This window comes from Equus caballus, chromosome 1 (genome assembly GCF_041296265.1).
Source record: "Equus caballus isolate H_3958 breed thoroughbred chromosome 1, TB-T2T, whole genome shotgun sequence".
Lineage (NCBI taxonomy): Eukaryota > Metazoa > Chordata > Mammalia > Perissodactyla > Equidae > Equus > Equus caballus.
The window spans coordinates 52,176,822-52,197,330 of NC_091684.1; the positions used below are offsets into that span (position 1 = coordinate 52,176,822).

The 20,509-nt window shown below is 38.4% G+C and overlaps 1 protein-coding gene across 4 annotated transcripts in view; it reads left to right on the plus strand.

The window, feature by feature from the left end:
* Nucleotides 1–20,509, plus strand: part of ARID5B (AT-rich interaction domain 5B) — a 175,599-nt gene that overhangs the window by 21,682 nt on the left and 133,408 nt on the right. For all 4 annotated transcript variants that reach the window (XM_001503500.6, XM_005602398.4, XM_005602399.4 and 1 more), the window contains one exon: nucleotides 9,311–9,536. In XM_001503500.6, the coding sequence (XP_001503550.1) occupies nucleotides 9,311–9,536 (226 nt within the window). The remainder of the gene's footprint in view (nucleotides 1–9,310; nucleotides 9,537–20,509) is intronic.

The following is a 20,509-nucleotide window of genomic DNA, read 5'->3' on the forward strand; positions in this document are numbered from 1 at the left end:
AAGGATGACGGTGCTCCCAAAGCTGGCTTCTGGTCCCACTTCAGTTTTCTCATCTCTAAAATGGGTCCAAGAATACTTACCTCAGAGAGTCCTCCTAGGGGTTAGATAAGATGCTGTCTGTTAATTTCATAGATTAGTGTATGAGTAAAGTAAAGCATCTCAGAGTTTTCCACTGCCGTATCCTTGAGGGCTGAGGAAAATGACTTAGAAGCTCAGACATTCTTTATTGCTTTCTGGCCCAGCTTTCCCTTGGAGGTACCCAGCAGGAGCTACAAGGGTGTTATTCTTCTCAAAGAACTAGGAAGAGTTAGGAACACACACAGTCACTCACAGGTAACATCTGAATACCACTCACCCTCATTTCCTCATTTTCAGTTCAAGTGATAATTATGGAATAGTAGTAATAACCATCATTTCTTGGACGCCTACTCTGTGCTGACTAGTGTATTGTAACAACTTCACCATTCTAACTACCATATGAAGTGGGTTCTTTTATCCTATTTCCCCGTTGTTTTTAGATGAGACCTTGGCAAGATGATGCCATGTCCCAAGATTAACATGGGTATTAAGCTCAATAGAGCTGCATTTGAACCAGGGTCCATCAGATTCAGAAGCCAGTGCTTTCTCAGCCACCCCTTAGTTTCTCCCAACATGGAACATCCAGAGATGGTGTGCCATTAAAGTAAGTATTTGTTGTATGCTTTAGGCCCAGCACAGTCCTTGGCTCTTTGGGAAGTACAAGAGAAGTAGACGTTAGGCAAGGGCACTTAAAAAGTCTCTGTAATTCAGGTGTTTATTGTAGAAGACAGAACTATGCAATTCAGCATCAAATACTGTTGCAACAAAGATTTAACATTATATCGCATGTAATAAGAACAGTAATTCCCAGTTCAGGGGCCAACTTAGTACTGATATTGTTTTATTTTATTTTTTTTTAAAGATTGGCACCTGAGCTAACAGCTGTTGTCAATCTTCTCTTTTTTCTTCTTCTCCCCAAAGCCCCCAGCACATAGGTGTATATTCTAGTTGTGAGTGCCTCTGGTTGTGCTATGTGGGACGCCTCCTCAGCTTGGCCTGATGAGCCATGCCATGTCTGTGCCCAGGATCCGAACCCGCGAAACCCCGGGTCTCCAAAGTGGAGCTCACAAACTTAACCACTCGGCCACGGGGACTGCCCCTGATATTACTTTATTTTGCCTTGAAAGGACATTAAAAAATAACTACACCATCCGTTGCCATCCTCATTTCAAAGGAAAAAAAGGATATTATGACACCAGATGAAAGGAGGAGAGAAAAAGTCTTAAATAGAAAGAGTGTATGGGGGGGCCCCTCCAGATCAGTGCTGCTCCCTTCTTCTCTCAGCTCTCTGCCTTGGGAGGCTCCCCTGTGTGGGCTCATTAACAGCTCCTGGGCCCTGTGGCTTCCAGTGGGGTTCAGCCACAGAGGTGCCTTGCTAGGAGGGGGAGAAAGGGAGGAGAGTGAAGGCAGGTATTTATTCCCTGTTCTTTCCTGTGAGATTCCTCCAGGCTGTTGGTGTCCTTCTAAGGAAGAGTCCCTGCCACTAGTAGAGGGGTCTGCTCTGATCCTGGTAAACACCCCTCCCGCCTTTGACCATTTGGCCTAGGAGTGGTGATAGCTGTGCTACTGCTAGCCCAGGTTCCGGTACTCTCTCTCTCATGGTTCCTTTACACCCACCAACATCTTTGTCATTAGTCCCTTTGTAAAATCCTCCCTGGATTATCATTATTCAAATATTCTATTTATTATCTGGTGGGATCCTAACTGATATAAGGATAGAAATCTAACAAATTCAGCTTCATGAAATTCTCACGGCATTGTCTTCATTTTTCTCACTTCATGGCTGGCCAGTGCAAGCTTCATCTTGTCAACCCACAGTACCATTCTGTCTTGCTTGACCTTCTTGAGCGTCTAATTGGCAACCACGTGCCTATAGAGTGAAAACTTTTTGCTCACTCTGTGTGTCCTGTTAGCAGAACACACTAATGTGTAACAAGGAGTGTAACAGGGGCAAATGGGTAGGTGCCTCGAATTGCAGTGAGTCTGAGGGAGATTTGAAAGCAAGAGAGTGGTGAACCCAGCCAGGCCCAATGGTGGCACTTCCTTTCCCTTGCCTGAATCCATTGGTACACACATTAGGTACACATGCCTGACATGAGTGGTTAAAGCACAAGTTGATGTGGTTGCTGCTAGTCTTTAAAAAAGTTGACACAACAGTTTTTTTTCATTTTTAGTTTCTATCTTGATGAAAATTTCCCACTCTTGTGGAACCGGTTGGACTATTATTTTGGTTTCACAATTTATTTAGCTAACATCACCTGTTGATGTGTTTAGTGTTCCCAACTTCTATCATATTTCAACTGCTTAAATGAATATTTAAAAAATCCAGGATCTTCGGGGAAGATAGAGGTAAATATGCTGTTTTCCTCTTCTCATTCCATGCTCTCCCTGCCAACCCTTCTGATGTCACACTTATGTGCTTACTGTCCTTTGGACTCTATTAACACAGCTGAATATAGCGCTCCCCAGCAATGAGCTGTCATTGGGGACCATGTGGCATTACAGGGAAGGTCCCATTCATGTTCTCTCTTCTGAGGAATGATATATCAGTAAAGATACAGGTTCAGCTGTGTCTAACAGAGATTCAGAATTACAGTTGTTTGAATAAGTTGGGAGTTCACACTCTTGCCTGTGTCGTAGCCTAGAGGTGGGTGGTTCAGGGCTAGCGTGGTGATCCACGCCATGAGGTCGTCCAGGGACCCAGCTCCTTCAGTCTTTGTCTCCTGAGAAATGTGCCCTCATTTGTAGGGTGCAAAGGCTTACCTATTCCCTTTGAGGGCACGACCTGGAAATTGCACACATCACTAATACTCAAATCCCATCAGTCAGAACTTGGTCATATGGCTGCACCTGGCCATAAGAGAAGCAGAAAAATGGTGCTTTTATTCTGTGCCCAGCAAATTAACAGTTTTTTATTAAAGAAGAAAGGAAGAATAGATATGGGGAGAGGTTAGCCACAGTTGGGGAGTATCAAATTCTTCTTGTGTCAACTAAGATCTTTTCTTACACGTAAGCCAAATGGACTGTGCAGTTCCACTGAGCTTGAGTTGACTCTGAGACATCTAAATTGACAACTAGGGACTAGAGTCCAGATGAACTTTTGGGACCAAACTGTAGAATGTAGTCATGGGCTTAGCGGTGAACATTGGAATCCCCGTAGAGAATGATTTCTTCAGTCGTGATATGCAGAAAAAGAAGACCGGGACCCAGACTGCGTCTAAGGTTATATGTTTCCTGCATTTTCCTAGTAGGGAGATGGAATAAGGAAGAAGAGAAATTGAACAAAGAAAAGAAATGTAGAGATGGTAGTGTTTTTCATGTGTCCATTGAGTAGCTCCACATCTTGTGAGCAGAGCCACTGACTGCCTTTGTTCTGGACTGTCTTTTCAAGGGTGTTTATATAGTGAACAGCCTTGAGAGAGAGAGCCTATGTCTTCCTCCAGAACAAAGGGCAGGCATGCTTACTGAATAGCATTAACAATTTGGGTTCCCTATGATCAAGGTCCTTCTCCTGTAATGCCCCCCACTGTATGTGCAGGTATCATTAGTCGTCTTTGCCTCTCCTTTTGGGTATTGGGAATTAAAGAACCAACACAAATGCTGATACTTTGACTACAGCCATTGCTGTGAGCAATAGACCCTTTTCTGTCTCTGATCAGAGAGGTCTTGGGTCCTCTATCAGCATCCGTGAAACTGTGGCAGGCTAACTTGTCAGTTTGAAAGTAGAGTAAAATCTCACCCCTTTCATAGTTCTTAACAAGAGGAAGCGTTTCAGGTCAAAGGTAGGGTTGTTCATTGTCAAATGTTACTCAGAGGTCAGGCAAAATGAAGAATAAGAAAGGCCTTGGTTTAGTGATCTAATACAGTATTTCTCAAAATTTTTGGACTCAAGACCCTTCACACTCAACTATTGAGGACCCCAAAGAGCTTTTGTTTATGTGGGTTACACCTATTGATGTTTACTGAATTAGACATTAAAATTGAGAAAGAATTTTAAATACTTACTTCATTTAAAAATAAAAATAATATTACATCCATATGCAAAAAAATAAATGTCAGGCTGACCCTCACACCTTATACAAAATTAAGTCAAAGTGGATTTTACTTCTAAATGTAAAACTATAAAACTTTTGGAAGGAAACATAAGAGAAATTCTTCATGACTTGGGATTAGGCAAAGAGTTCATAGATATAACAGCAAAACCACAATCCATAAAAGAAAAAAACTGACCAATTGGACTTAATCAAAATTTTAAACTTTTACTTTATAAAAGACACTGTCAAAAGAATGAAAAGCCAGGCTATGGAACGGGAGAAAATATTTTTAAACCACATATCTGACAAACGACTTGTATCCAGAAGGTACAAGAATTCTCAAAACTCAACAGAAGAAAACAAACAACCCAATTTTAAAAATGAGCACACACTTCCCCAAAAAGGATATACGGATGGTAAATTAGCACCTGAAAAGATGTTCAACATCGTTAGCCATTAGGGAAATGAAAATTTAAAAACATGATGAGAAACCACCACATACATATTAGAATGGCAATGATAAATTAATTAACGGTGACAGTGTCTAGTACCAGCGTGGATGAGAAACAACTGGAACTCTCATACATTGCTAGTGGGAATGCAAAATGGTACAGCCACTCTGGAAAACAGTTGGGCAGTTTCTGTAAAATTAAATATATGCTTACCATGTGACTCGGCAATCCCTCTCCTAGATATTTACTCCAGAGAATTGAAAATTTATGTTCACATAAAAACCTGTATGTGAGTGTTTATAGCAGTTCTATTTGTAATCACCAAAATTGGAAACAGCCCAGTGTCCCTCAACAGGTGAATGGGTAAACAAACCTTGTGATACATCCATACCATGGGATACTACTCAGGAGTAAAAAGGAACAAGCTGTAGATACTTGCAGCAACGTGGATGGATCTCAAAGGCATATGAGTGAAAGAAACAGTTGCAAAAGATTTCATACTGTATGATTCAATTTATATGACGTTTTGGAAAAGAGAAAACAAAGCAAGAACAGATCACTGGTTGCCATGTGTTAAAACTCATAGAACTCTACACCAAAAAAGGAAACATTACTGTAAGTTAATTTTAAAAATAAAAATAACAGTATAGACCCATTATGTAAATGTAACACATTTTAATGGAAATTAACCATATTTTCAAAAACAAAAAATTAGGAAAAACAGTGGCATTGTTTTACATTTTTGTAAATCTCTTTACAGTCTAGCTTATTTGAGACAGCTGGATTCTCATATCTGCTTCTGCATTCGTTCTGTTGCCATACCATCTATCATATAGAATCTGGAAAACCCCACCATGCACACTTGAAAGAGAATAAGAGTGAAAAAAGCAAATAATGTCTTATTATGATCATTCTTTTCACTCTGTGGACCACCTGAAATATTCTCAGGGATTCCCCAGGGTTCCTGGACCATACTCTGAGAGCCACTGATAGAATACACTGTCCCAAATGTCAGACATTTTCATAGCATCTTGACTTTTTTTTTTTTTTGCCATACCCACACGTCCCCTGTGTTTACTTAATGGTTTTGTTCAAATTGACCCATTTTTAAACTTAAATTTATTTAAAGAGGAAACTTTCTATATTTTCTGTAAATGGAAAACCAGTACCACTTTCCCAAAAATGGAAGTAACCACAAAAATAAATAAGCAATGAGTAACTTCTGTTAAAAAAAACCAAGTTTATCCATAAACTCATCTCTGCATGGCGTGCTTTGGAAAACACCGATGCAGAGGACTAATGGCAATGATAATAGCTAATGCTGACTTACCACTCCATTTCTGTAACCCATTTAATCCTTGCGATTACTATGACAGGTAGGTGGTATTATTGTCCTTTTTTTTAACCTATGTTAAAAAAATTGAAGCACAGGGAGATTAAAGAAGTTGCCCAGTGTTCCACAGAGAGTGAAACTCCAGGGCTGGGATTTGAACCCAGGCAGTCCAGCTCCAGAGTCCAGGATGAATGCTGTGTTGGCAGATAGGAAGCCTGGAGTCTTGTCCAAGTTCTACCAGAGGTTGGCACTGGGACATGTCGCTGAACCTCTCTGTCCTCATCATTATAATGACAGAGGTGGACTAAATCAGGGCATGCAAGTTTAAATTGTGGACTCCTGCCCAAGGGACCAGGCAGGTAAGGGAAAGCGGGCTGAAAGTAAAGTTATAGGGAGTGGTGGGACAATGGTAAATTACAGATCTTGCATCTGTCTAAAGAAAGCAACTGTTCCTCAGTTTCAACTGGGTTGTTTTTTGTTTTTTGTTTTTTTGCCAGATACCCCTTTTATTTTCTAAGAGAAGACAAGTCTAGATACTTTGTGCAAAATTTCTCAACTTTTAGAACACTTGGAGAGGCCAGCCATACACACCGGCTGGCTGATTTATGACTTCTTGACTAGATGAACTCTTCTGACTTAGAGGATTCCATGATTGAGTAGCTGTTTTTATAAAATGGTAGAAACAAAATCCAAATTACAGAAATAGGCAGTTTAAAACGATGATGAAAGGGGATATGGACTTAGAAAGTGTCTCAACACAGCCTACATAAATATTGATCAGGAGCTGGGTTAATTGAAAAGCCAAGGTACATTAATAGAATAACAAAGTGTTTTTCTTTGTGTTCCTTTTGTGTTGTATTAGGGTAAATCAGCAATATTTATCCCAGTGCTAATTCTCAGTTTGCGGAGAGCTAATGTAAGCATGAGATGAGCTTATTGAAATTCTTTTCTTAGACATAGAGACTTGCCCAAATGGTGAGTATTAGGAACTTTAGTCAGCACTTGCTCAGAATAGTAAATACGAGCATGTGATTTATGGCATTGTGTGTACAAAGTCATGTTTCCTGAGACATTTTCTATATATATGTTGGCTGCTTTGTTTTTTGGATTGGTTTGTTGTTTTCCCCTCCTCCGCTTATCAGATTTCCTTCTAAATCCTGGCATTTGACAATGTTGCAGGGCCAGTTTCTCTGTGAATCCACAGTAAAACATACTGGTGGTTTCACAATTAATCCAAATGTGGGTTTATGGCTTATGCATGTTTATGTGAATTCCTGCATTTGTTTTTATGTATTGTGTATATATTCAGGAGCTCTGTTTCAGAGAGACAAAAAAGGAGGGAGGACAAAATCTAAAGACTGAATCTTGAAAGATGGGTTTATTCATCAATGACATCATAAGGATTGTATTTTCTCTGGGTTAATAAAGTATTTGTTTGGCGGGTGTTGTAAGCCAGCCAGAGCTAGTCATGCCATTTCTTGGAAAAGATCTGAAGCAACTGGTAATTGAAATGATAATCATTTGATCATAGTTAGAGCTATTTGAAAATAACACTCATCTCCAAACTTGTCTCTTCTGAGGAACCATATTTGGTAACATTATTGCCAAATTCTGTCTTTGCTAATGTTGAGACTTATTAACCATGATACTTAATTATTTTCCAGGATATTCTAAACTTGATTTCTGGTGAGCTCTGTCGAGAAGCTGAGCTGTTCCCATATGCTTTGAAACAATACCCAGCCTGAATTTTTATTCTGACATTTAATAATCACCATGTAATAGCTATAAAAATGCGTGACAACTACAGATCTTTTATTTCAAGAGGATGGTGTGGTGAACCGGAGTGAAATCACCCGTTGAAATAGTACTTTGTAATATGCCCCAGTGTTTATAAAGTATTGAAATTTTTTTCTTGAGCAGAGGGTAAAAACAGTTTCTCCTTTGTCTCCCATTTAGTGGAAGTTCACATTTAATTGTGATAAGAGAGAAGGTTCCATTACAGAAGTTTCACTTTTTATTTTTGATAGAGTATTTGTTATTTTGCTGCTCATTAACAAACTTCCTTCTCAAAAGCAGCTTGGAATTGGATGGGGAAAAATGAAATTTTAGATCCTACCTTTTAAAAAAAAACTCTAAAAACTAAATCCAGAGCTTCTTATTGTGTGGAGCTTATCTTAATAAACGCTTTTTTGTTTGGTTTGGAGTAGTGTGTGCAATACTGTGTAAGTGTGTGCGTGTGTCTGTATGTGTGTGTGTGTAGGTGGGGGAGAAGGAGGAAAGAGTCATGTTTGACAGCAAAATTAGCCAAAATCACTTGTGAATTCCTTTTGTTTAATAGCTTTGAGACATCTTCCTGTTGTCGTTGGTCAAAAATATTTCTAAGATTTTGTAAGCTTAGGGGTTTTCACAGTTAAGCTTTCTTCAGAAATGTGAAGTAAAAGAAATGAAAGAAGTCGCTTCAAGTTGAAATGTCAAATGCTTCAAATAATTTAACTTAAAACCCAGTGAGATGATCTTCTTAAGCCTTTTCCAAAGACTCTTTGGGTAAGAGAGCTCCCCCCCCTTGGCTCCATGTGTGGATATCTACTAAATATCTTGCTGGATTAATTCTGAGTCAGAAAAGTTGGTTGTTTCCTGGAAGCAATTAGAGATGCTTAAAATTCAAATTTATGATCCATAGGACAAACTGAAGTTTCAACTACTTTGCTTAGATTCAAAAGCTTTCTCCTCACTCGCCCTCTCGCCTCTTACCCCATATGTATTAAAAGAAAAAATCAGTTCATTTCTCAACTTACAAAGTTTTTAAGAAACATGAGAATGTGTAAGTTTCTTTCAGTGGGAAGCACATAACATTTATGAAGTATTTCTTTTGGGATTACATCACAGTTTTATTTAATTTTAGGACAAAAGTTAAATTCAATATTTGTGTATAAGCCAAGGGAAAATGTACCATAAACATAGGAATTTGGGGGTGAGTCAGAGTTCCAAGAATCCCAGATTTACTTAGGCCATTTATATAGAGACAGGCTAACCATTAGTCATCTAGTTCTCACTTTTTATTTTTGCAATTAATTGCACCTAAAAATTAGCTTTCACCCAAGTGGTCAGATAGGCAGAGTGGGCACTGGCAGCCAGCATTAAAAATGGCTATTAGAATTACTGCAGAGTTTTTGGACGCTTTCTAGTCATAGAATAAATATATCCTATAAATTACTCCTCAACTAGACTACTAGCGGTGAAAAGCCATTGAAACGAATTGAGTTATTGAAGATTCTCTGTCACTGAAAAGTCATTGTCTGCTTGCATAAGGTTAAACCACTCAAATGGTATTTCACATGGGCTTGTTGAAAATTTATCATTTCCTTCAGAACCACAAATAATGTTTTTTGTTCTTTCCTAACCACCTCTTGTAGGATGAAGTCATTGCTGTTTCCGAAAAGGTGATTGTGAAGCTTGAAGACCTGGTCAAGTGGGTACATTCTGATTTCTCCAAGTGGAGATGTGGCCTCCAGGCTGGGTCAGTGAAAACGGAGGCATTGGGAAGAAATGGACAGAAGGAAGCTCTGCTGAAGTACAGGCAGTCAACCCTAAACAGTGGACTCAACTTCAAAGATGTTCTCAAGGAAAAGGCTGACCTTGGTAAATATAATTTGTACTTCGAAATCTAATGTGTAGGCGTATCCAGTAACTAACTTTTTTTGTTGTAGATTTTTCTGGAAACCCTGTTTTATATATATATACATATATATATATATATACATATATGTATATATTTATAAATTTTTTTTTAACCTCAAAGGAACCTGGGAATATGGATGGACAGATAACTGGGTGGGTGAGGAACAAACGTTACCTATTGGATCACAGGGCCTTCTATGTGTGGAGCCCTGTGCAGGAAACTAGGTGATACAACACATGGCCTTAAGCAGCTTCCAGTCTGTGTCAAGGCATAAGACTTAATTAGGGCACCTAAAATTGAATTAATAAGGAGTCTAAATATTTGGTCTAAGCAGACAGCATGACATCTATTAACACCGGGTCAGAATTTCATGTTTTATGTTGGATGGAAAGCAAAGTGAGGAAGAGAGATGAGTCAGTTAATGTGGAGCCGGAGAGCAGTGTCAAAGCGGGGGAGCCACTGGTTGGCAATTTGTGGCATAGGTTTCCCTGAGCTTTTTGGCATTTAGTCATCACCGTCAACTGTATATTGTTTTTCTTTCCTTCCTTCCCCTCTTCCAGTATAAGTTTAGAGGAGAACTTGAGATTTGGAGTATTCTGATTAGTGTTTGAATCCTGACTCTGCTGCTTATTTAATAGTGTGGCCTTAGGCAAATAATTTAACCTCCAGGCCTCAGTTTCCCCATCTGAAAAATATGGGAACTTTACAAGGTCACTGTGAGATGTAAGATATAAAGGGTCTAGCACAGTGATTGGTGGATATGAGAGGCTCTATAGTTATTTCTATTGCTCTTTCTTAACACTTTCTTCTCCAGTGACTTTTTGTGTCCCTACCTTGTTTTTCTCCAGTTTATATCTCCCTGTGGCATTCACTGACTTACTCTCCAAGCATTGCTCAAGACCAGAGTTGTTGACCTCTGATTTAGACTACTTATTTCCTCTTTAGACAAAGAGGAACTTCGCTTTTAACATATTAAGGCATCTTTTTCTTTCATTCTAGCACAATGCTGATTTTTTCGTAGCGCTATTTTGTGCCTTAATGTGACAACTTCCTGTTTTTTTTAACCTAGAATTTAACTGTTACAATAAACCTCGACTATTTATTTTAATTGGCATAAAGAGACTGAATAACACCAGTAACTGACGGTGTCTTTCATGTGATTCTGGTCTGTGATGAACTGTGTTGTGCTTTGGGAACAGCCTTAATGTTTTCTTGCAGTTTGAGTTTAACGATCAACAGCTTCCTGGCATCTTTTGGTAGATGTCAGACAATAATATTTTGGACATGGCAGCCTGATTGTCCTGTGCACATTGAGAGAAAATTATTAATCTAATGGTTTTCCTTTTAAAGCCAAAGATTTTTTTTTCAGTAATCTTCCTATATATGCTGTTACCCCCCCCTCAATTTTTTGAACACACAATGACTAGTCTTCTGACGTGTGATAATGCTGAATAATACATCTGTTGTGTTACTTTCCTAATGCATGATCTAAATTGTATTGCTATTGTCTTATGTTTTCCTTAACATTAAACCCTTTCTTTTGTTTGTTTGATTTTTTTTTTCTTTTAGTTCTGGAATATACTGTTACTAATAAAAAACTAAACAGGAAACCCAGTGGGGGACAAAAGGATGTGTAGATGGTTAAGCTTGATGTCACACATATAAACAAGAGTATTTATAGCAGAGTTGTTTTGTGTTTAAAATTGATAGTTTATCAATGAATATAAAAAGAAACCCAATCTCTCAATTCTCTCAAAAGATTTAGAGGTTTTGATCTTCCTGAATTCTAAAGAATGCCCATAATATACCCTTTTAATAGTTGATTCCAGAAGAAATTAGTGAATATTCATAGTATTTAGTGGTTTTAAAATCTAGTTGTTTATTAGATTCATTTAGGGGAATTTTAAAAATAATACTGGTTAGTGAGTCCAGCTTCCTCAGATTCTTCATTCAGTAGGACTGAGGCAAGACCAAGCAATATGTGCTGATAAAGGGCTTCTGGGTGATTCTGATTTTTCTTTTTTTCATTTTCGGGGGGGCTCTTATTTGGGAGACAGCCATACGATTAATGCTGAAGAAGGAAAAATAATCAACAGATTTGATTGGGAGGCTTGCCTCTGGTGAACAAGCAACACCATGTACTTTTTCTTTTTGTTTTTAATGTAAAATACCCCTTTAAGGATAGAATTTGGGGCCTTGAAATTCTACTCAGTTGGTATGAACTGTGGGGAATTCGAGACAAATAGCTTTTGTAATTGGAATGCACACTGTGTTGTAATAATGTGGAAAGAGAAACAAAAACTTTCCTTAATGTAATGAGTTTCCAGTATCTGCTTGATCTGAGGTTTACAAGTCTACATGGTTAGGATTTATGTTGGGGAGATAGGGGGTGTCATTTGCTGTATGCGTTCCTGTCCCGGCAAATTTCTCTGCAACCTCTTCCCTTCTCTGTCTGCAACATCAAAATATTTGTTGTCTGTACTTTTCTTTCTACACAGTGGTTTTCTTATCTCCTTTTCTCTTGGCCACAATGAAACCACTTCCAATACCACATTGTTAATGGAAGTTCACACACTTATTAGGTTTTTCCTTCTGTAGAACACTTCCAACTCCTCATTGTTCTTACCAAAGAAAGAAGATGAACTCTGAGATTACTTAAGACCCTCCTCTTTTTTTTCTGGTGGAACTAAGCAAAGAATGAAAAGATCTCACCTTTCTGTGGATAAAGTAAAACTCCGATTTGTTATTTTTTTCACTGAATTATTTCATCATGTTAAAATCAGTAATAAGATAATAATTAAGTTGACAAAGAAGGGATTTTACCATATAAAAGCTAATTAAAGAACTCTTCTTGCTCAATGTTTAGGTAGCATAAGTTCCCTTTAATCCCAGTTTGTGTCACTTCCTGTCTCTGTCTGAATAGTAAAAAAACAAGAATGTTCTGAAAAATGTATGTCTGCCAACAAATTAATACTCCACAAAGAGAAACTCTGCCCCAAATGGCAGCTTCCAATAACTGCTCTGATTCAAATCACAACTCTTTCATTTTTTTAAACCCTTCCTCTTCAAGGACAATATTTGCGGATGTCATGTTTGCTTTTTAAAAATCTCTGGAGTTTTCATTTAAGATTCTAAATGACTGGTGACCGAAACTACAGATCTAGATAGTGGGAAAACTAATCATCTTCAAAAACACTTCTGAGATGTGTTAGAGTACATTCGTCCCCTTCCTTCCTCTTTGTCCTTTTCAAAGAAAGAAAGTTCAATATGAAACCAATTCAAATTGTGACTTTACTCAGTGAAATGTTTTACCTTCTTTCAGAGAGTTTCATACTGAAGTTTATAGAAAAAAAAGAAAAAATAACAGTGTTAAAATAGAAAGGTTTAAGGAATGTATTATTCATAAGCATAAGGAACACAGGAACCTGTTTTTCCAGAAGAATCGGGTTGATTAAATCATTCACTACATAAGCCTCTAGTTATTTATTTTTGTCTTTAGAATTACAGTACTTAGCTTTTGTAATAAAGTGGACTTGATACCCATATTTGGTATGGCAGTTGGAAGTTGTCAAATGAAGAATTATTTCATTTTACAAAATTTTTAGCAACTAAGAAATATAAACACTATCAGTTAAACATAGCAAACTTGCATTTTTTATTCCTTGGGCTATACTTTGAAAAAAAATCAAATTATTTTATATAACACTGCTTCTTACAGAGTTCCTTTAAGTGAAGCCTGAAAGCTGCAGTGTAAGCTTTATTGGCCTATAAATATGTCATTATAGTTGGACTACATTTATATGCTTTGGATTGTTGTTTAAGCCAAGAAAATATGTCTCTACAGGTTGACTTTTTATTGAAACCCTTTGAGGCATACAACAGAATGTATTTTAGGCCAAGGTTATTAAAGCAGCATTTTCATTTTTTTTGCAGCAGACTCATTGTCAATTATGCTGCCACAAACTGTCTGTGGATGGGCAGTTATGAATGGTTTCATCTCCAAATGTGTCTCTAGAAAAAAAAAGAAGAAAGAGAGGAATCTGAGCTGAAATCGAGAAAAGAGACCAAAAGATGTGGGTGTGGGTACGGCTGAATTTAATGGTGGGAGCTCCCTCAGTTCAATTTCTGTTTCTAAAGTCTCATCAAATTGAGAAAGAGTGACTTCCCCTATCCCTTCTGGTTCTGGGACTTTGACTGTACGGTTGGGGAACAGACAGCATGGCAGTGTTGAAAGACCGGTGGATGAGAGGTTAGGGGAATCCTGACTCTACCTGTCCTGTAGATCTGTCATTTGCTGGAAAAGGCATTATATGTTTACACCTTCAGATTCCTTGTGTGTAAAATGGGTAGCTTGCTTTATCTCACTTGATTTTTGAGAAGATCAACTGAGAAAAAATTAATTACTATCTATGGAAGCACTTGTGATACTGAAGTCTAAGATGGTATTATCATCATAGGATCATTAGAAGGAGGGTCTGTGTGTTAGGGAGCTCTGTGTGATTTAGGGCAGGGTTTACTCGCATTACTATCAGCCTCAATAGAAGGCAGGTAGTTAAAGTCCTTCAAGTCCTTGCTTTTATTTATACATATATATATTATATAATATATATTATATTGTCAATATAAATGTATATTTTATATGTTCGTCATGTACAGATATATGTTTATAAATCATATTGTATAACTTTTCTCCTTGAAAATTCTGTCAAAATAAGCTGGGCCCCAAGTGGCCAGTAGTGAAAATGACTTCTCAAGTACATGTAGTTAGAAATTGACTATGGTCTTTGCTTGGAAATTTGTATTTTAAATGGTTGTTTCGGACCACTTTTGAGTTTGATGTGTCAAGCTGCTTCCTAGGATGTGGATGTAGGAAGGATTCTTGCTCTGTGTTGAAGATAACAGTATAAATGTCTCTAATAAGAAGCATGCTAAGGGGTTGACAATTTGTCATAATAGAACAATTTGTCTTACTAGAACAATCCTTTCCTTCTTTCCTTCCTAGATGTAAATTTTGTATGTCCATTAAATAATCTTGTGAAGGTATTTGTTTTTTATGTTTTAACTCCCATTGTTGGGCTAGCTGTACTATTTTCCCTAAGACAGAAATTTGAGAGGTTTCTTAGATGATATTCTTTTGTTTGCTTTTGGGGTTTTTTTTTTGGTGAGGAAGATTGGCTCTGAGCTAACATCTGTTGCCAATCTTCTTCTTTTTGCTTGAGAAAGATTAACCCTGAGCTGACATCTGTGCCACTCTTCCTCCAGTTTGCACATGGGACGCCGTCATGTGACTTGATGTGCCGTGCATAGGTCCGTACCTGGGATCCGAACCCGGGAATCCAGGATCCCTGAAGCTAGTGCGTGAACTTAACCACTATGTCACTGGGCCAGCCCCAATATATTCTTGAATTATTCTATTCATGAACATGAGGAATCCCTACAGAAGGGCCTCTTCACTGAAACAAATGTGGTCTTTATAGTATCCTTCAGTTCAAAATAGAAATCAGTTACATATGGGGCTTATCAAAAATTTGTAAAGATACTTTCCAAAGGACCTTCTCACAAGGTCTCTGGCAATATTGTTGTGTGAACCATACATTCTTTAAAGAATCTAATCATAGCACAGTTAACACTGTGGAAGCATGCTGTCCGAGTGCCAACATGGCTCTTTCTTCAAGAGGTTGCTTCATGCAATTGCAAAGTGACAGCCCAAAGGACTTTTGACAGGAGAAGTTCCCACTTCCAAGAATCTGTATCCAAGACATTCAAGGCTTTAGAACAGCTTAGTGACAGAATATTTTCCAAGGACCTGGGAACACATAAGGGAGGTTATTTCCTTTCATTTCAAAGTTAAAATTCAGCTTGGCCATGTAATCAAATAGTTGAATATTGTCCTGAAATAATGGCAGAATGAGCATGTAAAAAGTGTCTTGAATAAATAACAATCATGTATGCTGTCTGCACTCAGCTATCGCGACTATTCCTACTAGAAGAGAGGCCGGCAAAATCTAACCATATGTGAGCCAGTCACCAGTTGGTCAATGATACCGCTGTCTAGATATTCATACTGCCATCGCCCATGAAAGCTTATCCCAAGTTAAGACCCCTTCATTTGGAATTTCTCTTGACTTGCAGATCTTCTAGTGTTTTCTAGAGTGATGAATTCATTTTAGAACACCAGATTCATATCTTCTTTTGATAATGGACTGAAGATGGATAGTCAACTGAAAAGAAGTTTGTAGAATTTAAGAATTTATGCTCACTTTTAGAATTGGAGATGTTGGAGCAGAAGTAGGAAGAAAAAGTGAAATTGGAACTTTCGGTGCTATTTTTAGTATTCAGGTTACCAGTATTCACTTCTTGGATATAACGTATGAACAAGGTAAGAAAATGATGCTTTTTCGGAGCTGTTCATAGAATTGTTAGGCTGGACCTTGGTACAGTCGATGTTTCCTCCCGTTTTCTTGAAATAGTCCTCAATCCTCTCTTTATTTGGCTAAACAATCCCAGTTTTTTTCAGTTCTTCCCCAGAATCTGTTTTCAGAATCTCTCACCATCCTTGTGACTCATCTCAGGACACACTTTAGGTGTTCTTTTATATATAAAGGAATGTAAATGTAAAAGCTGGTACCCCTTTACATTGTATGAGCTCATCTTTGCATACAGCCTAGACTAGGAATGCTTCCAGTAGAAGAGAGGCCGTGATATATCCATCAGGCTTGGCGCCCTCCAGGTAGGACATGACACTGGCAAAACTATTAGACTCACTTCCCTTGAGCTGTATGGCTTTAGCTTTTCAACTGCTCAGAGCAAAAGGGGGAAAAAGATGCTATGCAGCCTCTACACCTTCTGAAGTTTAGCTACGTATCTTTTTTAAACAGTAGTATTAAATATAGACTATTATCCAGTGAACATCATTGTCAACTAATATGGCCGGAGCCACTGTGGCTCAATATCAGTGCTGTGCCTTTTGAGCTTCTGTAGTTCCTGTTGTTGTATACTGTAGCATTTACGGTAAGACTTCCCCAAATTGGTTTTTGCCTCAATAAAGATCCACAATTGAATAGCAGCTTGGTGTTTAGCTTGTTGAAGCTGCTCTGATCAAATAAGATAAAGACCAACAAGTCTTTCTTAAATTATCATATGTTAGTTTGATTCATTATCATCCTCCTGGACGTCAGCTGCTCTTGCTTTTTTTCTTTTTATTTTCTGTTTTTCTGGTGTTTTGTCTTTGATCGGGTACTCTATGGCCATATCTGTGATAAAAAGACCATGATGGAGAAGGCAAACCCCCCCATACTTTTGTTTCAGCATCATTAATGAGAAATGTTAATTTCATGATAAACTGTTTGTGGTGGTCGCCATCTGATGGTAAGATAACCAAAGGTGAAAGAAATTCAGCTGTAGTCCGAGTCCCTTGTAACATACAGGTCACCTTTAGTCTCTCGTTACATCCCTGATGTCTACTGGCTTCTTGCAAGCTCACAAGTTTCTGCTATCTGTGATAGATTGGCAAACTTGGAGCAATCGTTCTATTTGCATTTGGTGATAGGAGTCTACTGTGAAGAACAAACCCAATTGGTCCACATGGTCTATTAAATATCCTTGAAAATACAGCCTTGACTCTGCCTTAAACGTGCTTTAAAAATGAGAGTTGAGTCAACAGTTAGTTCCTCTTCCAGTTGGAGGTGCGTAATGCTCTTCTCCTTTTATTGTAACTCTAAAATGCTTTTGTTTGCTTCCCACCTCTCATTTCTTTACTGCATGATTACTGACTCTAGGCCATTCTTAGAGCTGTGACCACCATAGCATCACCTTGGAACACAGAGCACATACATCCTACGGGTGAATTGATGTGGCTTTTGCAGAAGGTTTTGTGAGCAGATATTTGATTTGGGCATCTAGGCTTAATTCTCTTTAGTACTGACGCTGATTCTTCCAAACAGCTCGTTTATCTTTTAGAGTACTTTAAATGTGAGGTTTTATTACAAAACATTCGTTTTCCTGAATGTCAAAGATTCACTCCCTTTCTGTCCCCTAACATTATGTGTTTAAGTCTATAGTTTGTACAGGTCACTGCAGAGGAAAGCTGAGGTTTGGACTTTTACCCCATTTTAATAGATATATTTATTTAGGGAAGACTGGAATAATAGTGGGTTTTCAAAGGCTTTCCATGGTGCTTTATGCTCGTAGTTGCTAAGCAAATAGTGCTGCTGATCCGGGGTTTTCCAAGTTGCCTCTCTGTGTGTTTTCAGCTCGTGTGCTGGGGTGAAGTGGCGAGGCTTCATTCTTCCCTAAATCCCCAGAGCCATGCCTTGGCTCAAACTCTTTTCTTTGCACCCCTCCACTTGCTTTTTAAATTTTTAATCATTTCTAATATCTTTTATAATTCTGACCCTTTTAAAATATTGCCTTTCAGCCTGTAGCCCCCCTTTCTTCACTAACCTCGTGCCTACTGGATAAAATACAAATGTAGGCGAGCATCCAGCGAACTGTTTAGTCCCGGCCTCCAGTTCTTTTATTTTTTATTAAATAACTTTCATTGTTGTTGTATTGCCAATGTTATTGGCATTCCTTTTGGAAAATGTAGGCAACATAGACAAGCAAAAAAGCAGAAAAATATAAGTTGCTTCCTTTCCTCCTACCCAGAGGTAACTGCTATTTGCATTTTTACACATCTGTATGCCAGTGTAGATGAATGTGTGTCTAGGCAAGAATTTATTTGTACACTCTTTTCCCCCATAAAAATGAAATCTAGTGTTTGCCTCTCTCCCAATTTAACTTCCTACAGTTGTATTGTGAGGACGCCTCCATGTTGTAAAATACTCTACAATGTTTCTTTCTGCCCGCATAAGGTTTCATTATAGAGGTGTTTGTATTGATGGACATATCAGTTGCTTCTGTTTTCCCACAAATTCTATGAAATTCTTGTAGCTCTGCACACGCCGGTGACTATCTCCTTCTCCATTCATAGAGGTGGAATTGCCAGCTCGAAGTGCACACAGACTGTTAGGGCAGTCTCTCTCTCTACCTTATCCCGTCCCTTTGTAAACCTTCTGCTTTACCCTAACTGGGCTAACTGCTTGGTCTTCTTTCGCTTTAACCACATGCACGCACTCCCCTGCCCCCCAAACTCTCCAGTATGTTTTGAGTGCTCATGCCTTTACTCATTCTCCGAATGCCCCCTCCAGGACTCTTACCTGTAGGAATTCTCTCTTTACTTTAAGACTCGGTTTAAGTTCTTGAAGCCCTTGTTAGCCATCCAGCTTACAGGATTTTCCCTGCTTATGGAGCTCTTATCACATTTAGTGTCTCTACCACCTTATTGAACACCTTACTCTATAACCAGCAATATAATGCAGTATCTTTTTTTTTTTTTTTATGTGTTTGTCTTATCTTCCCAGTAACAGTCTTCACTCTCTCGTGTAGGTGCTCTGACTTCAAAGCTCTACCTAGTAGGTTAAGTAAACATACGACTTTTATGATCAACCTCCTCTGAAATCTCTGGAGCTCTCTGCTGTGAGTGTACTTGGGACGCCTGTGTGCATTCAGGGGTTGACTTGACCTCTTTTCCAGCACTTCCTAGGACACCCTCTGGTGGAGGGGCTCTCTCATTGGTACCTGGTGGGAGGAGCAACAGACTTGTAATATTTAGTTTGTAACTATTCGTGGCTTAATTTGTAGTCAAGCGCCTATAGACTCACTTTGGGAAACTTATTGAGAGAGCTCTTGAACATGCTTGAAGCTGGACCCCTAGCCTGAGAATTTTGGGTGTTGGTGTAGGAGTTTGCTGTGTGTGGACATTTTACATATTAATACTGACACTTATTCATTCCTCCTTCCTCAGGAGAATCTTTTTCATGTTTCAGGATTAGAGCAGGGACAAAAATGTGCAGGGAAATAAACAAATCCAGACTGAACTTGCTCTGCCTTATCTTTTTTGACTATCAGCTTGTTTGTAATGTCTTTTTTTTTAGGTGACAGGTTATTAAGGAGAAGGTTTTAGCATGACATCTAATACTTTTTATTCTAGGCAATTGCACCGTTTTAATCCTTACCTCCCTTAAAATGGTTACTTGCTAATCGTGGTGGAGGATATCTCCACCTTCCAACTACCCATTCTACTCCTTTGGTTCACAAAGAAAGTATTCTCTTAGGCCCTACAAAAACAATGCTTCATGCCTGGCCTATTCACTCAATAAGAAATAAAACATTGTTTTCATAGCAGTGCTGATAATAAGGCAGATTTCAAAGCATGATGAAACGTATACTTTTCTAGCAGAGAAAAACCTATAGTTACCTGGTTAATTACCCATCACGTGATGGCTGTGTATAAATATAGGCTTTTCACATGTGCAGCCTCTGTGTGGGTTTTTTTGTTGTTGTTGTTAATTGAGAATTCTCATTTAGTTCCCATTGTTTTGTATTAATGTTTTCAATCAAAAATTTAGAAGAATGAGTAAACACAGAAGCTGCCATTTTAGGGTAGCTTCTTTTTGACCACTGTGCACAACCTTTGTAGCCAGTTATGATGTAGTGGAAAGAGCGTGGGCTTTAAAATAAGACAGACTTGGATTCAATCCTTACTCCGTAAACTGGATGACCTTAAAAATTTTCAGTTCTGCTTTGATTGCTTATCTGTAAAACACAGTTAATAATACCCATCTCCCGGGACCTGGGAAGATTAGATTAGATCACGTATGGGGGAGCACACAGTGGGAGCGTTTAGTTAAGAACATCAGTTTCCTTTAGAAAAGTAAACCTCACAAAATGCTGTTTTCTTCCCCACGAAAGTAAAGTGGATAATTACAACATAAAAAGGATACCAAGATATAGATAACAGGAGTATGTGACTTCATTCGGGTTAATTCACAAATATTTGAGTATCTATTATAAGGCAGTGAAATTGATTCAGGGTTAAATAAGCCATGATCTC